This window comes from Talpa occidentalis, unplaced genomic scaffold (genome assembly GCF_014898055.3).
Source record: "Talpa occidentalis isolate TD23 unplaced genomic scaffold, MPIMG_talOcc4v2.1 talOcc4.8, whole genome shotgun sequence".
In the NCBI taxonomy this organism is placed as follows: domain Eukaryota; kingdom Metazoa; phylum Chordata; class Mammalia; order Eulipotyphla; family Talpidae; genus Talpa; species Talpa occidentalis.
The window spans coordinates 41,285,763-41,307,969 of record NW_023605194.1 but is presented as its reverse complement, the minus strand read 5'-3'; the positions used below and the strand labels follow the sequence as shown (position 1 = coordinate 41,307,969).

General features: G+C 36.0%; 1 protein-coding gene across 2 annotated transcripts in view; it reads left to right on the top strand.

The window, feature by feature from the left end:
- The window catches only part of VCL (vinculin), a 101,782-nt gene that overhangs the window by 34,023 nt on the left and 45,552 nt on the right, over positions 1-22,207 (top strand). For both annotated transcript variants that reach the window (XM_037497039.2, XM_037497040.2), the window contains exon 2: positions 7,501-7,571. In XM_037497039.2, coding sequence (XP_037352936.1) covers positions 7,501-7,571 — 71 coding nt within the window. The remainder of the gene's footprint in view (positions 1-7,500; positions 7,572-22,207) is intronic.

The following is a 22,207-nucleotide window of genomic DNA, read 5'->3' as shown; positions in this document are numbered from 1 at the left end:
GAGTGGGGACCAGAACAGGGGGATTTACTGAAATACACTGCTGAGTGGAGCAGTGGGTAAGACAGGAGAGGTCTGCTGTGCCATGTGGGTTAGCTCCCTGGCCAGGGGTCAAACTCATACACTGGCTGGCAATAGCTTGATAATGCTGAGACTTTAACTCCTGCACTACCAGGGAAGCCCACCCACCATAATCTTAACTGTAAATTAAACTTATATTTTCATCATCTGTATCTTAAATACATTAACAATTTTTGTTGATTACCACCTCTCTACCACCTTTTAAATATAATGCTCTATAGTGACCATTTGCAGTGTGCAAATCAGTAACACAAATCCTCATTGTCTTTTGTCTTTTTGTTTTCTTATTCTGAGATTAGCTAAGGGAGACATCTATATTAACATATTTTTTAGTCTAGGTAGTGACTTGTATCAGCCAAGCCCTTTTATTTGCTGGAAAGAAACCAAATGCCTCTACATTACTGAACCAAATCAAGTAGATTGTGATAAAAGGAGTAATAATAACAACAGCAGAAGACAAAAGACCCCTCACACAGAATTTTGAACTTAAGTCACATATTGCACAGAAGATATTTAAATTAACTACTGAACAAAGTAAAAGCTGTTCAAAAGAAACTGGGCTTTCTGCCAAGCCCCTTAAACAGGCCCCCAGGCTTCGTACTCTTTCACTACCATTATTTCTGTTTATATGGCTAAGGATGCTTTCTTCCTTACTCTCTTCTCACCACCTAGCGGACACATAGTTGGCACTTCCTGTTTATTGAATTAAATGGGAATTGGAGTTAGAGAACTAGAGACAATTCTCTGAAGCAGAAAATAAATAAATAATTTTAGTAGTGAATATAACCAACAAATCAGAATTTCAGAATTGGAATGGTTTGGAAGCAATAAAATATATTTACTATAAAATTAGATTACAGCAATAACATCATTTTGCTCAATGGCATTTTGTTATAACTTTAATGAGAAAATTGATTCCTGGTTAGGACGACTGTCTGTGTAGATTTTGCCATTCTTCCCATTCTGCATGGATTTTTTTCCTGGTTACTCTTGGTTTCTTCTCACATCCAAATGATGTGTTGATTGGGTTCATTGGCCTGTCTAAATTGTCCCGATCTGAGTGAGTGTGGTTGTGTGTGAGTGCACCCTATGAAGGAAGGGCATCATTTCTGGCCATTTGAGATCCTGAACTGGACTAAATGGGCTAGAAAATGAATGAATGAACGCAGGTGAATATTTACTATTAGAGGTGTTTTGGGTCTTTATTTAGAAGTTTTTTTGATATTTTTGTCACCAGAAACATGCTTATAGGAGCTTAACGCTTGTTTACATCAACTAGTTTATGATAAAATTGATTTTTAGTATGTCTTTTCACTTAACATCACAGTTTCTAAGAACCTGTGTGTGAACCTTTAATGAGTACTTTGAGTTTTTTTAAATGCTAATGTGTAAAAACTTCTCAGAATCTAGACTATTGCTTAAACTTATTTGTCATTCCTTCCTCTGCATTTGTTAAACCCTTTAACATCCGTGTAGTTTTTTTAGAAAGGCATATAATTTATTTTAAGATGAAAAAATTAGATATCTACTTTAGTTGAACCTCATAATCATAAAACATGTAGCTAAATATACAGGAAATGAGAGCTTTTAAATTTTAATTATTAATCATTGTATTCTTTGTCTTGTTCCCCAAAAGAATTTGAGGTAGTAAATGAGATCTTAAGATAGAAAAGATAAATTTAAAGATAAGTTTTCTGTATTAGCTGAAAATGAGTTTTGTCAACCCACAGGAGACTAGTAAGGAAACACTTAAATAGGATTGCATAGTGATAGAAGAAATATTTAATAATTAAATGACATTTTGAAGCTACATAGCCATTCATTAGCTAACCTGGAGCTGGAAATCAAGTCACAAGTTCATGTGCATGAGCTGTTAACATGTATATGGTAAAAGCAGTCTTAGTAAGCCGTGTGTTTTGATGGTATGGTGCTGCACAGGTTTGAAAAAGATTTATTAAGACTATTACTCATCTGCCTGCTTTTGTAGCCTATATTAGGAATCACATGCTTTTCCATTCTATACTAAGACTGACTTGAAGGAAAGTTTTTCTATAAGCCATAAAGATTCCTACAAGTTAACAAAGAGTATTTTGTGAATTAATTCCTTTCTTAATTGTTCTGCTCTAATTTTATTTGGAAAAGATGGGTGCTATAGAAACTTTGTTTTGATGGTGTGGGGAGAGGGAGGAAAGTAGAGGAAAGTCCATTTCCTGTCATCTGGTTGAGGGCTTAAAAACACAAAGCTATTGTCTTTGGTTCTCCTAGATAGGATTTGCCAGTTGTTCATAAATAGGAGATGCCTTTCTAGTCCTGTATCTCTTTAGAAGCTGGCCTCTTTGTACATTCTTGACTAGATACTTAAGTGATAGAATCCTGAATTAGAAAGACCTAGAAAAGAGAATAACAACCTTTGAATAAACAGGCAGATTAGGTTACATAATCCTCTATGCCTTCACTTGGCAATCAGTGCCCTTCCCAGGCTGACTTGAGCTTTATTTTCTAACCTTACTTGATTCCTTTGCTGAAGCCATACCAGCCTGGTTAACCATGTGCTAAAACATTTGGAACCTGAGCCCTTTTGACTTGGACTGTGTGATTCTTCTTTCTCTCTGCTTGGCAACTTTTGTTTCTCCAGGTCCCAGGTTCCTTCTGCTGTGAAGAGATCACATAGTAAAGACAAATAATGAAGATTGATCTAACAGTTATAAGAATAGTGATTGAGACTAGAAAAGTCTGAAGGCAGGAAGGACAGTTTTAGGAGACAATTAAAGTCCCATAGACCTGACCTGTCCAATATGGTAGCCACTAGCCACATGTAGCAATTTAAATTAAAATTAATTGCAGGAAACCAATCTGAAAAGGCTAGATACTATTTGAATCCAACTATATGACATTCTGGGAAAGGTAAAACTATGAATCCAAGAAAAAAATAGGTGGCTGCCAGGGGCTTGGGGGGTGGGGTGGGATGAACAGGTGAGTAGAGATGAATAGACGAGCACAGTATTTTTAGGGCAGTCCTTTGTATGATACTATATTATACTCTGGTTTCTCTTCAGATCCCATATATCTTTCGCCTTTTACTCTGTATGATACTATAATGATGGATATATGTCATTATATATTTGTCCAAACACATAGATTGTGAAACAACAAGAATGAATAGTAATATAAACTATATAGACTTTGGAAGATAATGGTGTGCTCTTGTAGGTTTATCATTTGTAACAAATGTACCATTCTGGTGGGGGATGTTTATAATGAGGGAGGCTGTAGTATGTGGGGGTGGGGCAGAAAGTTATGGGAAATCTGTCTGCCCCTCAATTTTGCTATGAATTTAAAACTGTTCTAAAATTGTCTTAATAAAAAATTTAAATCAAATAAAAGTAATCATTCAAATCTGAAGTTGTATTAGCCTTGTTTCAAGTACTTAATAACCACGTGGGCTAATGGCTGTAGTACTGGGAAGCAAAGATTACATAGAATATAAATAGATTATTTTCATTACATAATAGTCTATTGGAAAACATTGTCAAAAGTCAGTTCCTCAAGTAAAAATGGCATTCATTCTATATAATGTTTGTATCGTGCCTTAAAAACAGGACCATTTCATTATACCTGATTCTAGGCTGAATGTATTGAAGATCTGAGTAATTGTGAATACTATCATTGCAAGCATGAATGCAACTTAGAATAATGAAATCAGACTTAGTGCCTATCACTTAAATACTTTAAAATAGCCTTTGAGTAAGTAGTGAGAGAGAGAGAGAGAGAGAGAGAGAGAGAGAGAGAGAGAGAGAGAGAGAGAAAGAGAGAAAGAGAGAGAAAGAGAGACTATTTCTCTTTTCCCTACCTTACAAAAGAGACATAAAGTAATTAAATAAAAATAATTTTTTAGTAATTACCTGTACTGCAGTTAGAATGTTTGCTATTTGCAAAACTGCTTTAATGGTTTTGCTTGGTGTATTCTTGATTATTTTATTTTCTGATGGTAGATCGTTGCCATATATCAGCATTGAGGTCTTTGAAGACATTTCACTTAATTGATATAGAAGTCATTTTTTATTTGCATTTTTCTTTGCTTCAGTTTACTACCCATCTCCCGCCCTACACAATCCAACAATAAGTCCTGGTAGTTCTTCGAAAAGAACTAACTCTCCATTTCCACTCCTATATCTTGTTTTAAGTTATTGCCATCTTTCCCTGGAATACTGCAGAAACCTCCTAACTAATCACCCTGCTTCCTCTTGCCCCCTGCAAACACTTTTCCATGTAGCAGACAAAGTGAACTTTTGAAAAAGATGATCTATTCATATCATTATATTGTTTATCTCTTCTTCTTCCCATTATACCTAGAAAAGATATCAAATATCCTAAACTGACCAAAAAGATGCTTTGTGTTCTTGCCCTTACAACTTCATCCCAACCACATCACCACACCTTACCCCCTTCACTGAGCTCCAGCCACTCTGACCTTCTCAAGTTTCCTTGAATATACCCACGCTTTCCTTAGAGCATCTTACTTGCTTCTCCTGAATCATTCAGCTTTACATGAATGGTCCTTCTTACCCTTGATTCCAGTGTGATGTCCTCAGAGGTCTTGTTTGTCTGTTTCTATAAGTAAGCTTCTTCTGCTTCCTCTTATTATTACTCTTTATTTCATCACTTTTATCATTATATGGAGTGACCTTGTTCATTTAGTTACTTGTGTACTCTGTACTCCTACTAGAATATAAGCTCCAGGACAGAAGGAAACTTATTTTTTTTCCCCCTGCTCTATCCCAGGACCTAAAACAGTGCCTGGTGCATGTTATTGTACTGAATAAATGTTCAGTTATACCAAATAGCTGAAGTATTTTCCCTCTCTTTGCTCTCTCTTCCCATATATGTCTATTAGGAATCTCCATTTGTCTAAATGTGACTGTCCTTCTAGGCCCTTCGTACTTAGTATGAATTAGTGACTTTGTTGCTGAAATTCATCTTCATGAAATCGTGGCCCACAACTTTTTGAATGGTTGATTTTAGTTGGAAAATAGAGTGAACAATACATCTGGAAATATTCTGTCATGTTTTGATCTGAGAAACTCTAGGGAACCAGCTGCTGATTTGAAAGCCTTTTATTATGATACAGACAGTCTATTGTCTAAAAAGCTCTGGCCATTATACAGTCGTGTATGTGTGTTGCTTTTTTTCTGCACTATTAACTTGAGAGAAAAGACTTGTATTCATAATTTATGCATAACTTGTCTTTCCTGCAAATAGTTTATTGTATTATTTTTTTAAGCTGGTTTACTGTGCATTTAGAGATTTTTTTTGCCTTGTTTTTCTTCTTTAAACTCAATCAAAAGTTAAACAAACAGCAGGATTGAGATGCTTTCTGCTCTGAGTTTTGAAAATTTCACACATTTCTGAACTAAATGTGGCTTAGAGATATGACTTAATATTCATAGTAACTTTATATTAATAAAATAGGTGAATTTCACCATCACTATATTAAAGCTTACTTTATATTAAAGCTTACTTTAATATATCACTATATTATAGTATTTCTTTTACTTTTTTATTTTTTTAATTATTTTTTTAGAAGATTTATTTATTTATTCATACAAGCACTAGGTACAGTCAGAAGCCCGGAAGGGTGAGAGAATTCACCAGAGCCAGAGTGGGGAGCAGAACAGGCAGAAGGACCGAAGTACACTGCTGAGGGGGAGCAGCAGGCGTGGCAGGAGAGGTCTGTCGCGCCATGTGGGACCCTCGCCGGTGGCTGGGGATCGAAGCGGTGCCACAGAGGCTGTGCTCAACCGCTGCGCCACCAGGGGAGGCCCTATATTATAGTGTTTCTGTACTATGTGATGTAATGAAAGAAAAATTGAAATCAAAGTTCTTCATAAGGATGGTTTTGAAGAAAGTGAGTATATGTATCATTTATGGTATAAAACATACACAAGCTGGTTAATGTTGTTATATGGCAGGAAGGAAACTTGGACACCAGGGCTAACAAGAAGCAGTTTTGTTGCACTGGTGCTGACTCAGCAAATTTGCATACAAAGACTGAACCCCATTTGCAGGAAATCAGGTGCTTATATACACTTTTAGTTTCTACAAGGTTCTGGGTGGGTTTGTATTGGCAACTGTACATGGTCAGATATGATGTGGCTACATACCAAGAAGTCAGGTGTATGGTTACATACCAAGGAGTGAGTGAGTAAAGGGTCAGTACTCGTTGCCCCCTCCCCACCCAGGTCCATCGTGCTGAATGATTATCATCTGACAAGATTCCTAACAGGAACTAAGTTGCATACCAGGAACTGAGCAAAAGGTGATCGCTCAAGACCCCCACGCTACTTACCTCATGTCACCATGCTTCAGTGTGACTAAAACTTTTCACCATTACTATTTGGAAGACATATAAAATGAAAAATAGTTACTAAAATTGTAGGTAGGAAATAATTGTACCTAAATAACCCAAAGTAATTTTTTAATATTGCTTTTAAAATTATAAATATTGTATATTCTCACATCAGAAAATACAAACCCCAAATTTTGCAAGCATTAATATAACAGCTGTTAACATTTTGTCTTTCAGTTTTGTCTTATACACATAAATTTTTTTGTTTGTTGTAATCATAGAATAGTGTGTTTATTATTATTTTATTCCTCCATCAAATAAAATGTGCTGTGATACATTTCTCCATAGTTCTGAATTTCTATAACTGTTGTTTTAACAGCACCATAGTACTCAATCTAAAGGTATCTCTTAATTTATTAAATTGTTCCTCATTGCTGCATGTTATTTTAAATTTTTTCTGCTTTTATAAATGCTCACGATGCAGCGTATTTTTGTGAATCTTGTTATTACCGCATTTGGTATTATTGCTTATTGGTATATTTTCATACGTGAAATTCCTAGATATATTTTTGAGCACACACCAGCAAATGATTTTCAAAGAGTATACCAGTTTACACTGACACCAGAATGGAATAAAATTATTCTGTTGTAGTGTTCAGAATTATGTATTATTTCTTTTTAGGTTGCTTCATAATTAGGGGGGGAAATCATGTTTTAATGTGAATCTATTTGATTACTTACTAGTGTAGTTGTATTTATGTTTGACTTCTAGTTTCTGAGTCATAATTGTTTCAAATACATTTTACCCAGATCCAATAAAATCTATTTTTTTTTTCATTTACACATTTTATCCTACCTAATTTGATTCAGTTCTTGGACTCTTTTGGATACATAGTAGTTTGTTACTTAAAAACGCATATACATATATTCTCAGTCATGAATAGAAGTTTGATTCCTTATGTTTAATTACTCTGAAATTTATATTTTGGAAAGTATATGTTTCAAATATGCTTAAGAATACTTTCTAATAGTCTGAGAGTCTGTATTTGAATTGTGACTTTTTCCCCTCCCCATAGGTTGGTAAAGAGACTGTTCAAACCACTGAGGATCAGATCTTGAAGAGAGATATGCCACCAGCATTTATTAAGTGAGTAATTAAAGCATTTCACTATTGTTAAGCATAATTGTACTCTTGTTAGGAAAGAAAAGTAACTGATTGCAGGAGCAGCTTATTTTTTTCAAATGTAAAACCTGATTTGAAATTTCAGCTGTTCATATTTCAACACTCGTGTTTCCTACTGTTCATTTTATTCATTGCTATTAGGCATTTTTGGCATAATAATTTTTAATGAAATCATGACTTTGAATTTTTATTTTTCAGAATAAGAAGCTTTCAGAAACACATTCTGACCTTAGTGTATGTGAATCTGAATTGTATATACCAAATACTTTTGTTTGAACATAAGGGGATAACAGTAGATTTGAATTAAAAAAAAAATAACATTTAAGTAGCATTTTAAATTTGTTTTATTTACATATTGCCTAATACTCCTAAAAATAATGTCTAGGCACTTTGGCCTTCCTGCATAAAAGCAAGCAGAGATAATAACATTTAATTAGTGAAAGCACCTAAGGTTCTTGATTACATTATCTTTCATTAATAGCTTTGTTCTATATGTCAGTCTAGCCCTAAGTAAAAGTAAAGACTGAGGCAGAAGACAGTAAAAAAGTTACTGTCTATACATCTCAGGAAAAATAAGTCTATTCAGTTAAAAAAAAGAAAACTGGCAAAGATTTGATTTAGCCCTTCAACCAAAAGGATATTTAAATGGCCAATAAACCTATGAAAGATACCTTTCTCATCAGAGAAGTGCAAATTATTTTAATATAAACCCCTCAATTAAGAAATCTGATAGCATCCATTGTTAATGCAGATGAAGAACAATTGGAACTGTCATACACTTTGATAGAACCACTTTGCAAAAACAGTTTGCTATTAGGCAAGCAGAAGATAGGTGATCCCATTCCCAGGTGTGTTCCCGAGCGAAATTTATGCCTATGTATATAGGATCCATATACAAAAATATTGTTATCAGCATTGTGCATGTTGACTCCACTGTTCTATCTAAAGTGGAATAGATAACAACAATTATGGTAAAGTCAGTCAGTAATATAAAGGGATGACAGTTTTTCACAGTAAGATGTTTCATTTTGTGTCATGTGAATTTCATGTCAATTAAAAAAAAAGAATTTTTGACATAATCGAGGGAATTGAATGATAGATTTAGAGATTCCATTTATTTAAAGTTCATAAGCATGTAGAAATAAATGATATTGTTTAGGAATGCCCATTTTTATAGCAGAAAGATGAAGGTAGATAAGGAAGTAAGTGGTACCTGTGGGAGAAAGGAAGATCATTGTCTCAGGGAGAGGCATGTAAAGCTTCCAAAGTGCTGATATGTTCTATTTTTTTGATATAAGTATTGAGTTACATGGGTTGTTATTTTGTAATTATTCATTATGTTGTAAGTTTGGGCAATTTTCTGTGTTAATGTTCTATATCACCATTTTAAATAAAGCAAGAAGTGTCCTGTATTTTAATCCTCCTTATAGTCTAATTTTCATTGAAGAGAGGCAAAATTTCCACCATTTGATGTCTTCTTATTTCTATCTTCTTGAGGGGGTGCTTCTATAAACTATGTTTCTATTCTACAAAATGTTCTTGTGTTAGGGGAACAAGGTATAGAATCATCTGTTTTTTTGCAGGGACTGTTTTTGTGGTCTTAATCCTTAGTTTGGTCTTCTGGGCATGGAGCTTTCCTTTCCCCAGAACTTTGTAGTAGCCCAGTCACACCACATTAATGATACAGCAGCTCCAGTCTTTTTTTTTTTGGCAGCATTTACCTGAGTCTGTTCACTCTCCACAGTCCACAGTTTATCAAGATTGACAGTGGGCAGATTCTTCTTTAAGTGATAATACTTCACACCAACTTTCCCCAAGTAACTTGGGTGATATTTGTCAAAGTTGATCCTGTGGTGATGCATGCCACCAGCATTATCGGCTTCCTGGGTGCTTCTGGTGTTTGCCAATGAGGCCATGGCTGTGGCTCATGTGGTCCTGAAGTGACCCCAAAGTTTCCAGATCTTCCTCAGTCTGGATGGCGTGATGGCAGCCAGAATAAAAGAGTGTTGTTGACTGAATTGTTTTGGGGTGTGTGACTCTATAGACATGCATGTAATGGAATATTATTCAGCCATAAAACAGAAGGAAATCATGTCACTTGCAGCAGTATGAATGGATCTTGAGGGCATTATGCTAAGTGAATTAAGTCAGACAGAGAATCATAAATGCTTTGTGAGCTCATTTAAATGTGGAATCTTTAAAAAAACACAAAAAACTGAATCGATACAGAGGATAGGTGGTACCAGAGGTAGATGTTGGGATGGGCAAATGGGTAGAGGTGAAAGAAAAACATCCAGTTATAAGATGTTCTGTATTGTATGATTAATCAGTTAACAATAGTGTTAACTATATATTTGAAAGTTTCGTATACTTCTTGTGTATGTGAAAGTTACTAAGAAACTAAACCTACTAGCCTTAGTTGTTGAAGGGAATTCTAAACAAATGTGGAATTAATGAAAGAACTAGAAACTTGTCACTGTACAACTCTTAATGAAACAGTCGATTTAGGTAAGGATCATCAATGGGTGAAACCATTCAGAAATTTTAAACTTTACCATAAAATAGGGAAAATGCTTGATCTTCATCAGGAATCAGGGGAAACGTCTTATGATCAACTGAGAAAATGTACTCAGCAATGTTTAAAAAATATGTAATTTAAAATGATATACTCTGAAATGTTACTTAAAATAGCTTAGCATACAAAGACAATATGGCTGTGGTTTTCAGCAGATTTGGGGGCAAATAAGTTGTTCTGCAAGTTAAGGCATGAGGGCTCTGTATGTTTTTCTTTAGAATATAAAATGAAGCAAAACGTAACTTTAATAGATGCCTTGACTTGAAGCAGGAGAGAACATAAAGGGAAACAGATGGAAGCAATTAATGACATCCTTGGAACTATTGAGTAGGACATTCTTTTGGGCTGTTTGGTTGATGTTTGGAAGTTTCCAGGACATGGTAAACTGAAGAATTCTTTTGTCATCTACTTTTACAAGGATTTCTAAATAGTGTCTACTTAGACAATACTAAAGAATAAAATGTATTTAAGCATTTTTATTTTTAGATCAATATTTGTAGAATGTTAGATTGTCAGTACTAGGATGAAGAGAAGGCTCTTGGCCTGCAGATAGATTTATAACTAAGCAATCTGATATATATCTAAAGATTTTTCAGGGAAGAATGTGACATTTTCAGGATTTGGGGAGATCTCAGAATCAAGTCATGGTCTATTTGTGCAATTGGCAATTAAAAGAATGGGTTTAACATAAGTTAAAGATTATATATTTGAGTTGTAACTGTCTATAAGGGACTTCTAATATCCAGGTAATTCCTTATTGTGAAAGTGAGACCCTTTTTATTTTTTTTTTTTTAAATAGAGGCATGTTTATTTATTATATTTGTTTGTTTTGTTTATACATGCACTGGGTACAGTCAGAAGCGCGGGAGGGTGAGAGAATTCACCAGAGCGGGGAGCAGAGCAAGCAGAAGGACCAAAGTACACTGCTGAGGGGAGCAGCGGGGCGGCAGGAGAGGTCTGCGCACCATGTGGGATCCTCCTCCGGTGGCCGGGGAGCAGCCGGGGATCGAACCGGCGCCGCAGAGGCCGCGGGCAGCTTCGCAACCCAGCGCTCAACCGCTGCGCCACCAGGGAGGCCCGAGACCCTTTTTAATATAGAGCAAGATTTGCATTATCACAGGAAGACTTTCTCTTGGGTAGAGCTAAGTTATCTGACCCTTAACTGTCCTGTCAGATAGAAACAACGTACAATTTGCTAATTTTACCCAAGATTGCATTGTAGACACACTGTTGCATAAGAGGTATATGATTGCATGACTGCCTTACAAACTGCCATCCTCTTCATAAGCCTCAGGAGTGCAACAGCTATGTTAAAATAGGTTTAGGCAAACTCCACAAGAAGTCATTTGTTCTTTTAGGGAATGTCAGCAGGAGTCATCTTCTGTAATCCATGTTTATATTTTTTGCATCACCTTTGTCAGTCATCACCAGGCAGTTGCTGCAGTAATATTTATGTATAGCTGATTGATTATTGGGCTAGACACTCTTCTGTATCTAGCATCCTAAGTGCTATATAGAATAAGTTCTTAGAGTGTAGTATGAATGATAATTTGTAAGATGTACGTTTCCAATGCTTGGAAATGCTTTCTTTTTTGAAAAAAGTAAGTTGAAATATTCAAGGTTACATTTATAATAACATCCCTCTCATTCTCACTCAGTAGGTATTTTTTTTATTTGTCTTTTATTGAAGTATAATATTTTCATTTGCTGCTTCTTATGCTTTCTTTAGTGAGGGAGAAATTAGTGGAATTGTAACTATTATGGCTGGAAACTGCATAACCCCAAGTATAACCATCGCAGTATGTCATATATGTGGGTTTAATTTTTCTGTATATCAAGGGGCAAAACTGTTGCTACAGCAAAGATTTCTCAAAATGCTTTAAGAAGTTTCAAATTAAAAGCTATAATACAGACTGACTTTAACTATAATAGTAATCCAGAGAAGGTAATTCCGTTATAGGTAGGAAGAGTAGAAAGAAACTTTGTGTGGTAAGTGGGATTTGGGAGGATGGATTAGGGGTAAAGGAAAGTACTTTGGATGAAGTGAATGACAATGAGCAAGTCATGGGGGCTGTGAAGGGAGAAGTCATGTTGGGAGTAGTAGGAACTATACTTAGGAAGATAGGTTGGGCCAGGTGATGAACACCCTTGAAAGCCAGGCAGAGGGATTTTAAGTTGGACAGCAGAGAAGCTTTGCAGATCTTGAGCAGCAGAATGACAAGATGAACGTGGTTTTTCAAGAAGATTCATAGCTAAATACAGAATGACTAATAAGTCCTAGTGAAGGAGAATAAGCTGTATGTCAAACCAACCATTCATTTTCTGTCAGTGTGGATTTGCTTTAAATTGATTCCTTATAGGTGGAAAATGTTTCTGGCAAACTTTTATTTGCCTTGGAAAATTGGCTTTTGCAGTAGACAGTGGCATTTCATTCTTATTTTTGCAGTGGAGCAGCAATAATAAAGAAGGCAGTTCTTGAACCTTATCCAAAGGTGTTAAGTATCTAAACATATCAAAAGGTGTCACTTGTGATGTATGAACTCCTTAGAAAGGACATAATGCACCTTGTCTATTAGCAGGTGAATGAATGACAGATTCATTCAGAAAGCATTGCCGCTTTCTGCTTCAGTGTTGCTCTTAAAAATCAGCAAAACTTGGATTGATTCATCACCTTAAACTATTTTTGAAACATAGTGTAATGTCTAGGCCTATCGAATAAAAATGTGTTCCAAAAATAATATGTGAAAGGGTGTATGTACTATTGCTGCATGCTTGCCGTTAATCATATTTCCTGTTTGTCATTAGTAATCATATTTCCTTTGAAACTGCCTTGTTTTAATTCTTAAACTTTGTTAAGCACGATTACAGTATATATTTGTATTATTTTATCTTAATTGATATTCACATAAAGAAGAAATTTGGAAAGGATTACAACATGCTTACAGTTAATTTAGATCGCTGTTGGCATTAAGTAGTAGCATTATATTCTTACATCTCCAGTCCTTATACTTAACTTTTTCTTTACTTATGATCTTGACCACTCAAATATAATTTGTGGCCAAATTTGTATTGTTAAACACTTGTCAGTGAAAGTGCCCAGAATATCTTTTTTTTAAGATTAATTTTTTGATTATACCTTGTAATGTACTTTTAAGGCTGTGTGATTCTGCTTTTTTTAAAAATTAAAATATTTTGTAATCCTTTCCATTGCTATTATAAGAAAAGATTTTTGTTTCTTAACATAGATGACCATGTTTCTGTGAGATAATCATTCACATCTGCCAACTCACTTGCTGCATTTTCTAACCCAGAGCAAGCACTCACCTTTTCACATTAAACATAATTGGATACTACTGCTTTTACAGATTTTTTCTAACAAAAATTATTTGTGATGTTTTGAATCTTTTCAATCCTGAGCTACAAGTCATTTTATTATCTTGGAGAAGAATTCTGGACACACTGGTATGGATTTAATCCTTGATTTATATACCCTTCATGATTAAGAAATAAACATCTTTAAATTTGTGATACTGTGATTTCCATTGTCTACAGAGTAATCAAAACCACATGACTGAAGGAAACTCAAGGGACCAAAGGGAACTCACATTTATCGAGTAGCTATTCTTGGCCTAGCTACTTACATATTTTTATTTTCTCATGCAATTCTGAGAAAAAAGGGAAAAGAAGATATCATGTTATATGACTTTGAACTATAGTATAAAGCAACTGTACTGAAAAGAATGTGATATTGGCATAAAAATAGATACATGGATCAATGGGACAGAAACAAAAACCCAGAAATATATCCACATTCATGTTGACACTTAATTTATGATCACCATACAATGGGTGCTGGAAAGCCACATGTAAAAGAGTGAAGTTGGTTCACTAACTCCATGCACAAAACTAAATTCTAAATGGATTAAGATTCTAGATATAAGACCTGCAACAACAGAATTTATAGAAGAAAATATTGGTTATATGTTCTGTGACAACAATAAAAAAGATGTCTTTGGAGATCCAACCCCCATGGCAAGGGAAATAAAAGCAAAAGTAAACAGTTGGAATTACCTCAAGTTAAAAAGCTTTTACACAGCAAAAGAAAATACGGAATGGAGAAAATATTTACACAGTATATAACTGACATGGGGTTTATATAAAAAACTTGTAGAATTCAAGAGTGGAAAACAATTCAGTAAGTGGGAAGCGGATCTGAACGGGCATTTTACCAAAGATGATACCCCGAAGGCCAGTAGATACCTGTAAACATATTTTTCATTGTTCCTAGTAAGAGAGATGCAGGTTGAACCTGCACTGAGGTACCAACTCACACCCTGAGAATGGAAGATGTTAAAAAGACCCCAACAACAAGTGCTGGAGAGGATGTGGAGAAAGAGAAACCCTATTGCACTGTTTGTGGGAATATAAACTGGTACAGCCTTTATGTAAATCTGGATTTACCTTTAAGAAATAAAAAGGAGAAATCCCAGCAATCCTATTCTTGAGCATCTATCCAAAGAATATGAAACTATCAATCCAAAACAACTATATGTGCTACAATATTTATTGCATTGCTATTTACAACAGCTAGGGCATGGAAACAACTTAAGTGCCCACTGATAGAGGACTAGATCAAGAAGATATGCTATATCTATGCTATGCTGTCATTTATAACAAAATGAAAGGGGTTCAAAGGAATTAATTATCATAGAACAAACCAGAATGACAAAAAGACATATTGAACATTTACATTGTGGACAGCTTGACAAAGTAAAATACTTATATAAAAACTAGTAGACATTGATTAAAGGAAATGAGGTTTCTGAGGTTAAAAGGAAGGCCAGAGGAAGAAAGGGTCAAGGGGACATAAGTGATGGTGGCGCAGAAAAAAAAAATAGGTACAAGGATCTTTTAAGAAGACATCTGTGCTGGTGTCCATACTATGATGTATTACATATGGACGATTTTTTTTAAGTAATTCACTGTAATAATATATTGAACACCAAATATCCAATATCAATGGAAGCTTATTACTTCACTTACATTTTTTTCTTTTTTTGTGTGTTTAAGGGCATGAATTTTATTTTTTTATATTACTTTTTTAAATTTTTTATATCATTGTTCATTTTTAAACAATATTTGCTTCCCACCACCCCCTCAGGTGTAGTCCCCATAGAGTTTCCTTTACCAGTGCACCTGAGCACCATCACCTCCGTCCCCTGTGTTCCTCCCTCCCTCCCTCTGATCCCTCTCCCTCCTCCTCCCCTGCAGGATGTCTCTGATTTATAATTGTCCGTTTTTGCTTTCTTGTGTTTTGTACTGTTACTGGTTTTTTTATACTGATGTCATTTTGGGTTCCCCTATATTCCTGCTGTAAGTGAAACCATCCGATATTTTTCTGTTTCCTTCTGGCTTGTTTCACTGAGCATAATTCCTTCTAGTTCCAACCACGTTGCTGCGAATGTTATGAGTTTATCTTTTTTGATTGCTGAATAATATTCCATTGTGTATATATGCCACATTTTCTTGATCCAGTCATCTATTTTTGGGCATTTGGGTTGTTTCCAGGTTTTACCCATTGTAGATAGTGCTGCAATAAACATAGGTGTACAGGTGTTCTTTTGAATCAATTGTTTTGTGTCCTTTGGGTAGATCCCTAGGAGTGGAATTGCTGGGTCATATGGTAGCTCCTACATATGGATGATTTTAAAGTGATAGGCCTGATGTGAAAAAGAAGAAAAGGAAAGGAAACAGGTTTTACAAACTTCAGTTCACACAAGGTTACAGTTAGCAAGTGGCAGGACAAGTTTTTGATTGGTGATCTTTTTTTTTTTTTTTTTTTTTTTTGTGGGACCCTTGCCAGCGGCCAGGGAACTGGCGCTGCGGAGGTTGCAGGCAGCCTCACAGCCCAGCGCTCAACTGCTGCGCCACCAGGGGAGGCCCTTGATTGGTGATCTTAAAGCTTTCAAATTCATGTTCTTTCTAGCCTTCTAATCAGTCATATCATTGCTCTTTTTTCAGGTAATGGACTAACTTTATACTACTCTTACATAATAACAATTTACAGTTTTCCTCTGTATTTCCAAGGAAGGACTATTACAGATGTAATTTGTGATGTACTTTAGTGTCTTGCACTTTAGTGTCTTCTTAAGCCTTTAAGAAATTAAAGTCCTGGCACGTAGACCTCTCCCGCCGCCCGCTGCCCCCCTCAGCAGTGTACTTCGATCCTTCTGCCTGTTCTGCTTCCCGCTCTGGCTCTTGTGAATTTTCTCACCCTCCCGTGCTTCTGACTGTACTCAGTGCTTGTATAAATAAATAAATAAATAAATCTAAAAATAAAGAAAAGAAATTAAAGTCCTAACATTTTAAAGTTAAAAGGAATCATAGGAATTATTTAATCTGTTTTATTTTATAGGTGAATTGAAGTTATTTGTTACCCCAACTATAACATACATTTTAAAACCAAACAGAAACACTAAAAGCAATTAGGCACAAATATTCCCTTAGTTATAACTTTGTTTTTTGTTTTTTTTTTTTAAGATTTATTTATACAAGCATTGGGTACAGTCAGAAGCGCGGGAGGGTAAGAGAATTCACCAGAGCTCAGAGCAGGGAGCAGAGCAGGCAGAAGGACCGAAGCACACTGCTGAGGGGAGCAGCGGGCGGCAGGAGAGGTCTGCGCGCCATGTGGGACCCTCCTCCGGTGGCCGGTGAGCAGCCGGGGATCTAATAGGCGCTGCAAAAGCTTTGCATACCAAGTTAAGAAGTTCTCAAGGTTTAAATTTTTTTCACAGCTATTTAAGATCATTTTTAAAATCCTTAGTGGAAACAAAGGAACTTTAGAAGAATAACTCCATTCTTGAATAACTTCCATGAGTTGGGTATTTTAAGTTACATGTTTAATTTGCTTCATCTCACAGATCAGGAAACTGAGACCCAGAGAAGTTCAATAAAAGCCTGCTTAAAGTTTTCCTTACATAAATGGCAGAGGTAGAGATTCAGACTCTGAATTCTCTGATTCCAGGGCTGCTTCATTCCAGTTTTGCTAAAATTTCCACCTCACACTTCATTATGAGAATCTCTTCTTGTAATGTAATAGTAATAGGCTTAAAAGATTGAGATAATATATGTGAAAACACCTGGGGGGGAAAAAGACATTTAGTGGTCATTAGTTTCCTTCCTTAATTTCTCAACCTTTTTTCTCAATAATTTTCTTCAAATACAGTCAGTTACTCTTTAAACTTTCCTCAGAAAATTTCCCTTAAATTATTTCCTATAGTGAAACTTCAAAAAACAAAGTCATGATTGCTTTTTTTATCGAATGCCTTTTCTGTTTCTATTGAGATAATCACACAGTTTTTATCCCTTGCTCTGTAAGAATTTGTCTGGTCTACTACATGAATATAGATTTTCTGATCATGAGTTATCTTTGGATTTCTATGATAAACCCTACCTGGTTATGATTTTAAAAAGAAAATACAGGACTAAATGCAATTTACTAATACTTTTGAAGGAATCTGCTTCATTTCTGAGGGCTCTTGATCTGTACTTTTACTTTCTTGTCCTGTTCTAGAGTATTTTTGCTATCAAAGTTATTTTAGCTTCATAAAATGAGATCTTTTCTCTAGTCTTGGAGACAGCTTACATAAGATAAAAATCATCTGTTCTTAAGTGTTTGGCAAAACTTACGTCTAAAACTCTCTGGGTCTGGTATCTTTGGAAGAGGAGACTTGATTACCTATTCAATTTCCTATTACCTAATTCAGCTTTAAAATTCACTGAGTACCCATCAACCCTTGCATGTACCGTCTTCCCTCTTGACCTCCGCACTGATTCCAGGGGTGGCAGCAGTCTCCCATTCGGGGTAATGGATGTCCTTTGGCCCTGCAGGAAGCCCAAGATGGTCAAAAAGAGGACCAAGAAGTTAATTCGTCACTAGTCAGACCGATGTGTCAAAATTAAGGTAATTGGATGTACAGAAGTTTCAAGGGCCAGATCAAACTTTTTATAGCCTTTTAAAATTTCTAGTGAAGTACCATTGTTTTATCCCTGTTAATTTTCGACAGTGTAGAATTTCTTCCCCAAGTGTGGTCACCATAGTTGTCCACCATAGTCCATTGTGCCCACCATCCCAACCCACATAGCCTGTTTTCTTTGAACTGTCAGTTTATGATGATTGAGTTATGTTGAAATCTATAATTATTATAAATTAGTCAATTTTTTAAGTTTTAGCTTAATATACTTCAAAGCAGTGTTGCTAGGTGTACAAGTGTATGATTCTTCTGGGTCCTGAATTCTGTTATTTTGTTGTTTATTACCCCCTTTTTTGTATTATTATTATTTTTTTTTATAGAGGCATGTTTTTATTTATTATTTATTTGTTTGTTTGTTTTCGTTTATACATGCACTGGGTACAGTCAGAAGCACGGGAGGGTGAGAGAATTCACCAGAGCCAGAGCGGGGAGCAGAGCAGGCAGAAGGACCGAAGTACACTGCTGAGGGGAGCAGCGGGCGGCAGGAGAGGTCTGCTCGCCATGTGGGACCCTCCTCCGGTGGCCGGGGAGCAGCCGGGGATCGAACCGGCGCCGCAGAGGCCGCGGGCAGCTTCGCAACCCAGCGCTCAACCGCTGCGCCACCAGGGAGGCCCCCCTTTTTTGTATTATTGTTAAGCCATATTCTATTTTTTTGTCAGTTTTCTTCATTAGTGAAAATATTCTCTTACTGTACCTATTTTACTTCATTCTGTTTTCAAGTATTTATATCTCTAGCTCATTACATTCTTCTGTAGAATGGTAGTGTCAGCTTTTTTCAGCATAAAGACCTTCCAAAAATAATAGACTTTTTAAAATTATAAGTTGATTAATCAATTAAATTATAGGTTGATACACAAGATTCAAAGATACAATGAATTTGTAATATTTTAAAATAAATTTTTATTAGAATAACATCAACATACTTTTGGAAACCATTAGCATTTGTAAGACACTTACGTGTGCATTTATTCTGCTACAACTTTAGCATGGGACAGAGTAACTGATGGATCTGTAGGTAGCAGAATTCTTGATTGTACCTTGCAACCTCAGAATCTCCCCTCCCTTCACAGATGTCACATTTGAACAGGGGGTGAAGAAAGTAGGGAAAAGTGTAGGACTAGTTATTCAAGCTTTAAAGAATATGTGACTCATAGTCTACCTTTTAAATAAGCTGCCTACCAAAATTTAAGGAGCTTGTGGCTAGAGTAGCAGTATTACCTTGAATCTCTTATTCCCAACATGCTGTCTCTCCTTCAGTTCTCTCTTGGTTTAGGTAGAATCCTGTTTTGTTTGAAGGTGAAGTTGAAACTAGTTGCATATCTTCCTAATCTCATCTGAAACAAAAAAAATCTAGTGAGTTTGTGGTGTTTATATTACACATTTTAACAAAAAGAGTGGTATTGCCCTTAAAGGGCTTTGGATGTTTTCAGTATGACTCATTGTGGTTTTTAGTCTGGTTTTGGGTATACACAGGTAGTGGACTTTGCTATCCCTGAGTTAGGACAGGGAGAGGATGAGTCTTGTAAAAACTGGGAGCTCTGGGTTGGAATAGCATATTTTAGTGTTATCACACAGTGTACACATGGGTGAGTCCGTGCTGTTCACTTGCTACTTGAACAAGATTAAAGCTTGTCATTGTACTCTGTGTTCCTGACTCCCTTCTAAAAACTGTAACTATGTTTGTAGCCTTCACTCAGGTTTCTAGATGACTAATGGCTGAGGATCCTTGACCTTTCTCAAAATGGCAACACTAGCAGCAAAGCATATTGGCTACTACTTGGATGCCAAACAATGAATCCCCTTTTACTATTTTAAACTAAAATTTGTGTCAAACGACTAGCATATAAAAGAAAGTGTGATTTGCAACACTTTCTGAGTCTTTCAAAATCCTCATATTTATTATTTAAAAAAAATCATATATGGACACAAAAAGGTCTGAGGATGGAATGAGTTGATTGTAGAGGCCATGATTCCTATTTCAGGGATAGTAGAAAGGCTAAATTTTTAATTATTGATGCCTGAAATTTCATTGTTAGCTCAGGTTAAAATTTAAATACTTAAATACTTAGTGAAGGGAGAATTTTTGAGTCCTCAGCAGTCGTTTTCACTCATCAGTCCTTTGGCTGAAGATAGACCATAAATATTGGAAAGTAGAGAATTTGAGGGCCTTCCCCTATCCTCTGCCCTCTCATTCAGTCCTTTTATTTATGAAGGACCTGGACTTTAAAATTATCTTCAACTGATACCAATATGTAGTCATAGAGAAAAAGAGAGTGTCTTAAAAGATATTTGTCATGTAATTAAAATTATTAAATGTAAACCCTTAAATATACCATTATTTTTAGTACTCTTGGCATTTCTTCATTTTAAAATATGGTGGGCTACTCAACCATGGAAATTGATCTGGGCTTTTCTTGATCTCTGAGAGACTGTACCCACATGGGAAGGAAAGGTAAGATAACAATATTGCCTGCCAGATAATCATGCCTGGGCCAGCATGGTTGAAAATGGACTTGCTGGTTGCAGTGACCACAGTGGGAAAGTCCCACTCACCTGCAGATTGTGTTCTCTTCCTTCCTTGCACCTGTTTCTTTCCCATCTCCCAAATGTTGTCTGGGCTCTGTGTGGTCAGTTGCACTTGTGGTCTGACCAACTTTCTTGAAAGGAGAGGCTCCTAGACGCTAACACTTGTTTCATTGGGTATGTTCCAGAAGAACTCAACTTCTGTGAAATCAGATTTTCCATTATTAGCAAACAGAAACAGAGACAGATAGACAAAGGGAGAGGATTATTCCATCAGAAAAACAACTCAGAGAGATGCTACGAAGAGAATCATCTTTGTAAGTAGGGCAGAGCTTCTGAGGGCAGATGCTGTGTTGTCTTTACCTTCGCCATCACACCTTACCCAGTCTCTCAAGTAAAAATGACGACTCCCACTTTTACATCCCCTTATGAATCTGTTTTCCTCTTATTAATTTTCTTAAATAAAAAAACTTTAGTATAAGCTTAAATGGTTTTGATTAGAAATAATTGAAATCACATGGAACTGAGTAGTTTGGAACATTTATATCTTTGACACTGTGTGAAGTTTTTTGGTGTAGTTCTGGGAAGAATAGATTAGTGGGGGGCCTCCCCAGTGGCGCAGCGGTTGAGTGCTGGGTTGTAAAGCTACCTGCAGCCTCTGCAGCGCAGGTTCGATCCCCGGCCCCCAGGCGAGGGGGTCCCACATAGCGCGCAGACCTCTCCTGCCCCCTGCAGCTCCCCTCAGCAGTGTACTTCGTCATTCTGCCTGTTCTGCTCTCTGCTCTGGCTCTGGTGAATTCTCTCACCCTCCCGCACTTCTGACTGTACCCAGTGCTTGTATAAATAAATAAATAAATCTTAAAAAAAAAAGAATGGATTAGTGGGTTATGAGTGTGCATACTTAAGGTTCTGTGAAACTATTGTTGGTCCATTGATCTAAAACAAAACAAATTAAATTTGGTTGAATACTTAAAGGCAAAAAAAAGCCTTCGTCTGTGCTAGTGGGTTGATCTAAAGTATCTCAATCAATATTACAATTATACAATACATACAGTTATTTAGAAAACAGACCTTATCCCTACTTTCATTCTCTAAACAGGTTTTTTAAAAATTCAGATTTGTATTAAAAAGTAGAAGATAACTTTAAGAAACCACGCAGCCTGAATCTTTAAATAAAATCTCATTTTCTACGGACAAGACAGACTCCTTCCTGTTTCTGACCACTGGTTAGTCATGGTGAAATTTATTTGACTTTTAAGAATGCCATTAAACTTTAATGTACATATCAGATATCTTAATGTAGAAAAATATGATGCAGTGTTTGTTTTGGCCTTATTTTACCATACAAGGGAATCATTAGTGGAGAATCAAATTGATTCTTGTAAAGCTTTTTTCCGTATCATTTTTTTTTTTTTTCATGTTTCCTTTCTTCATGATGGTCATTCCAACTACCATTGTTTTGTAGTTTT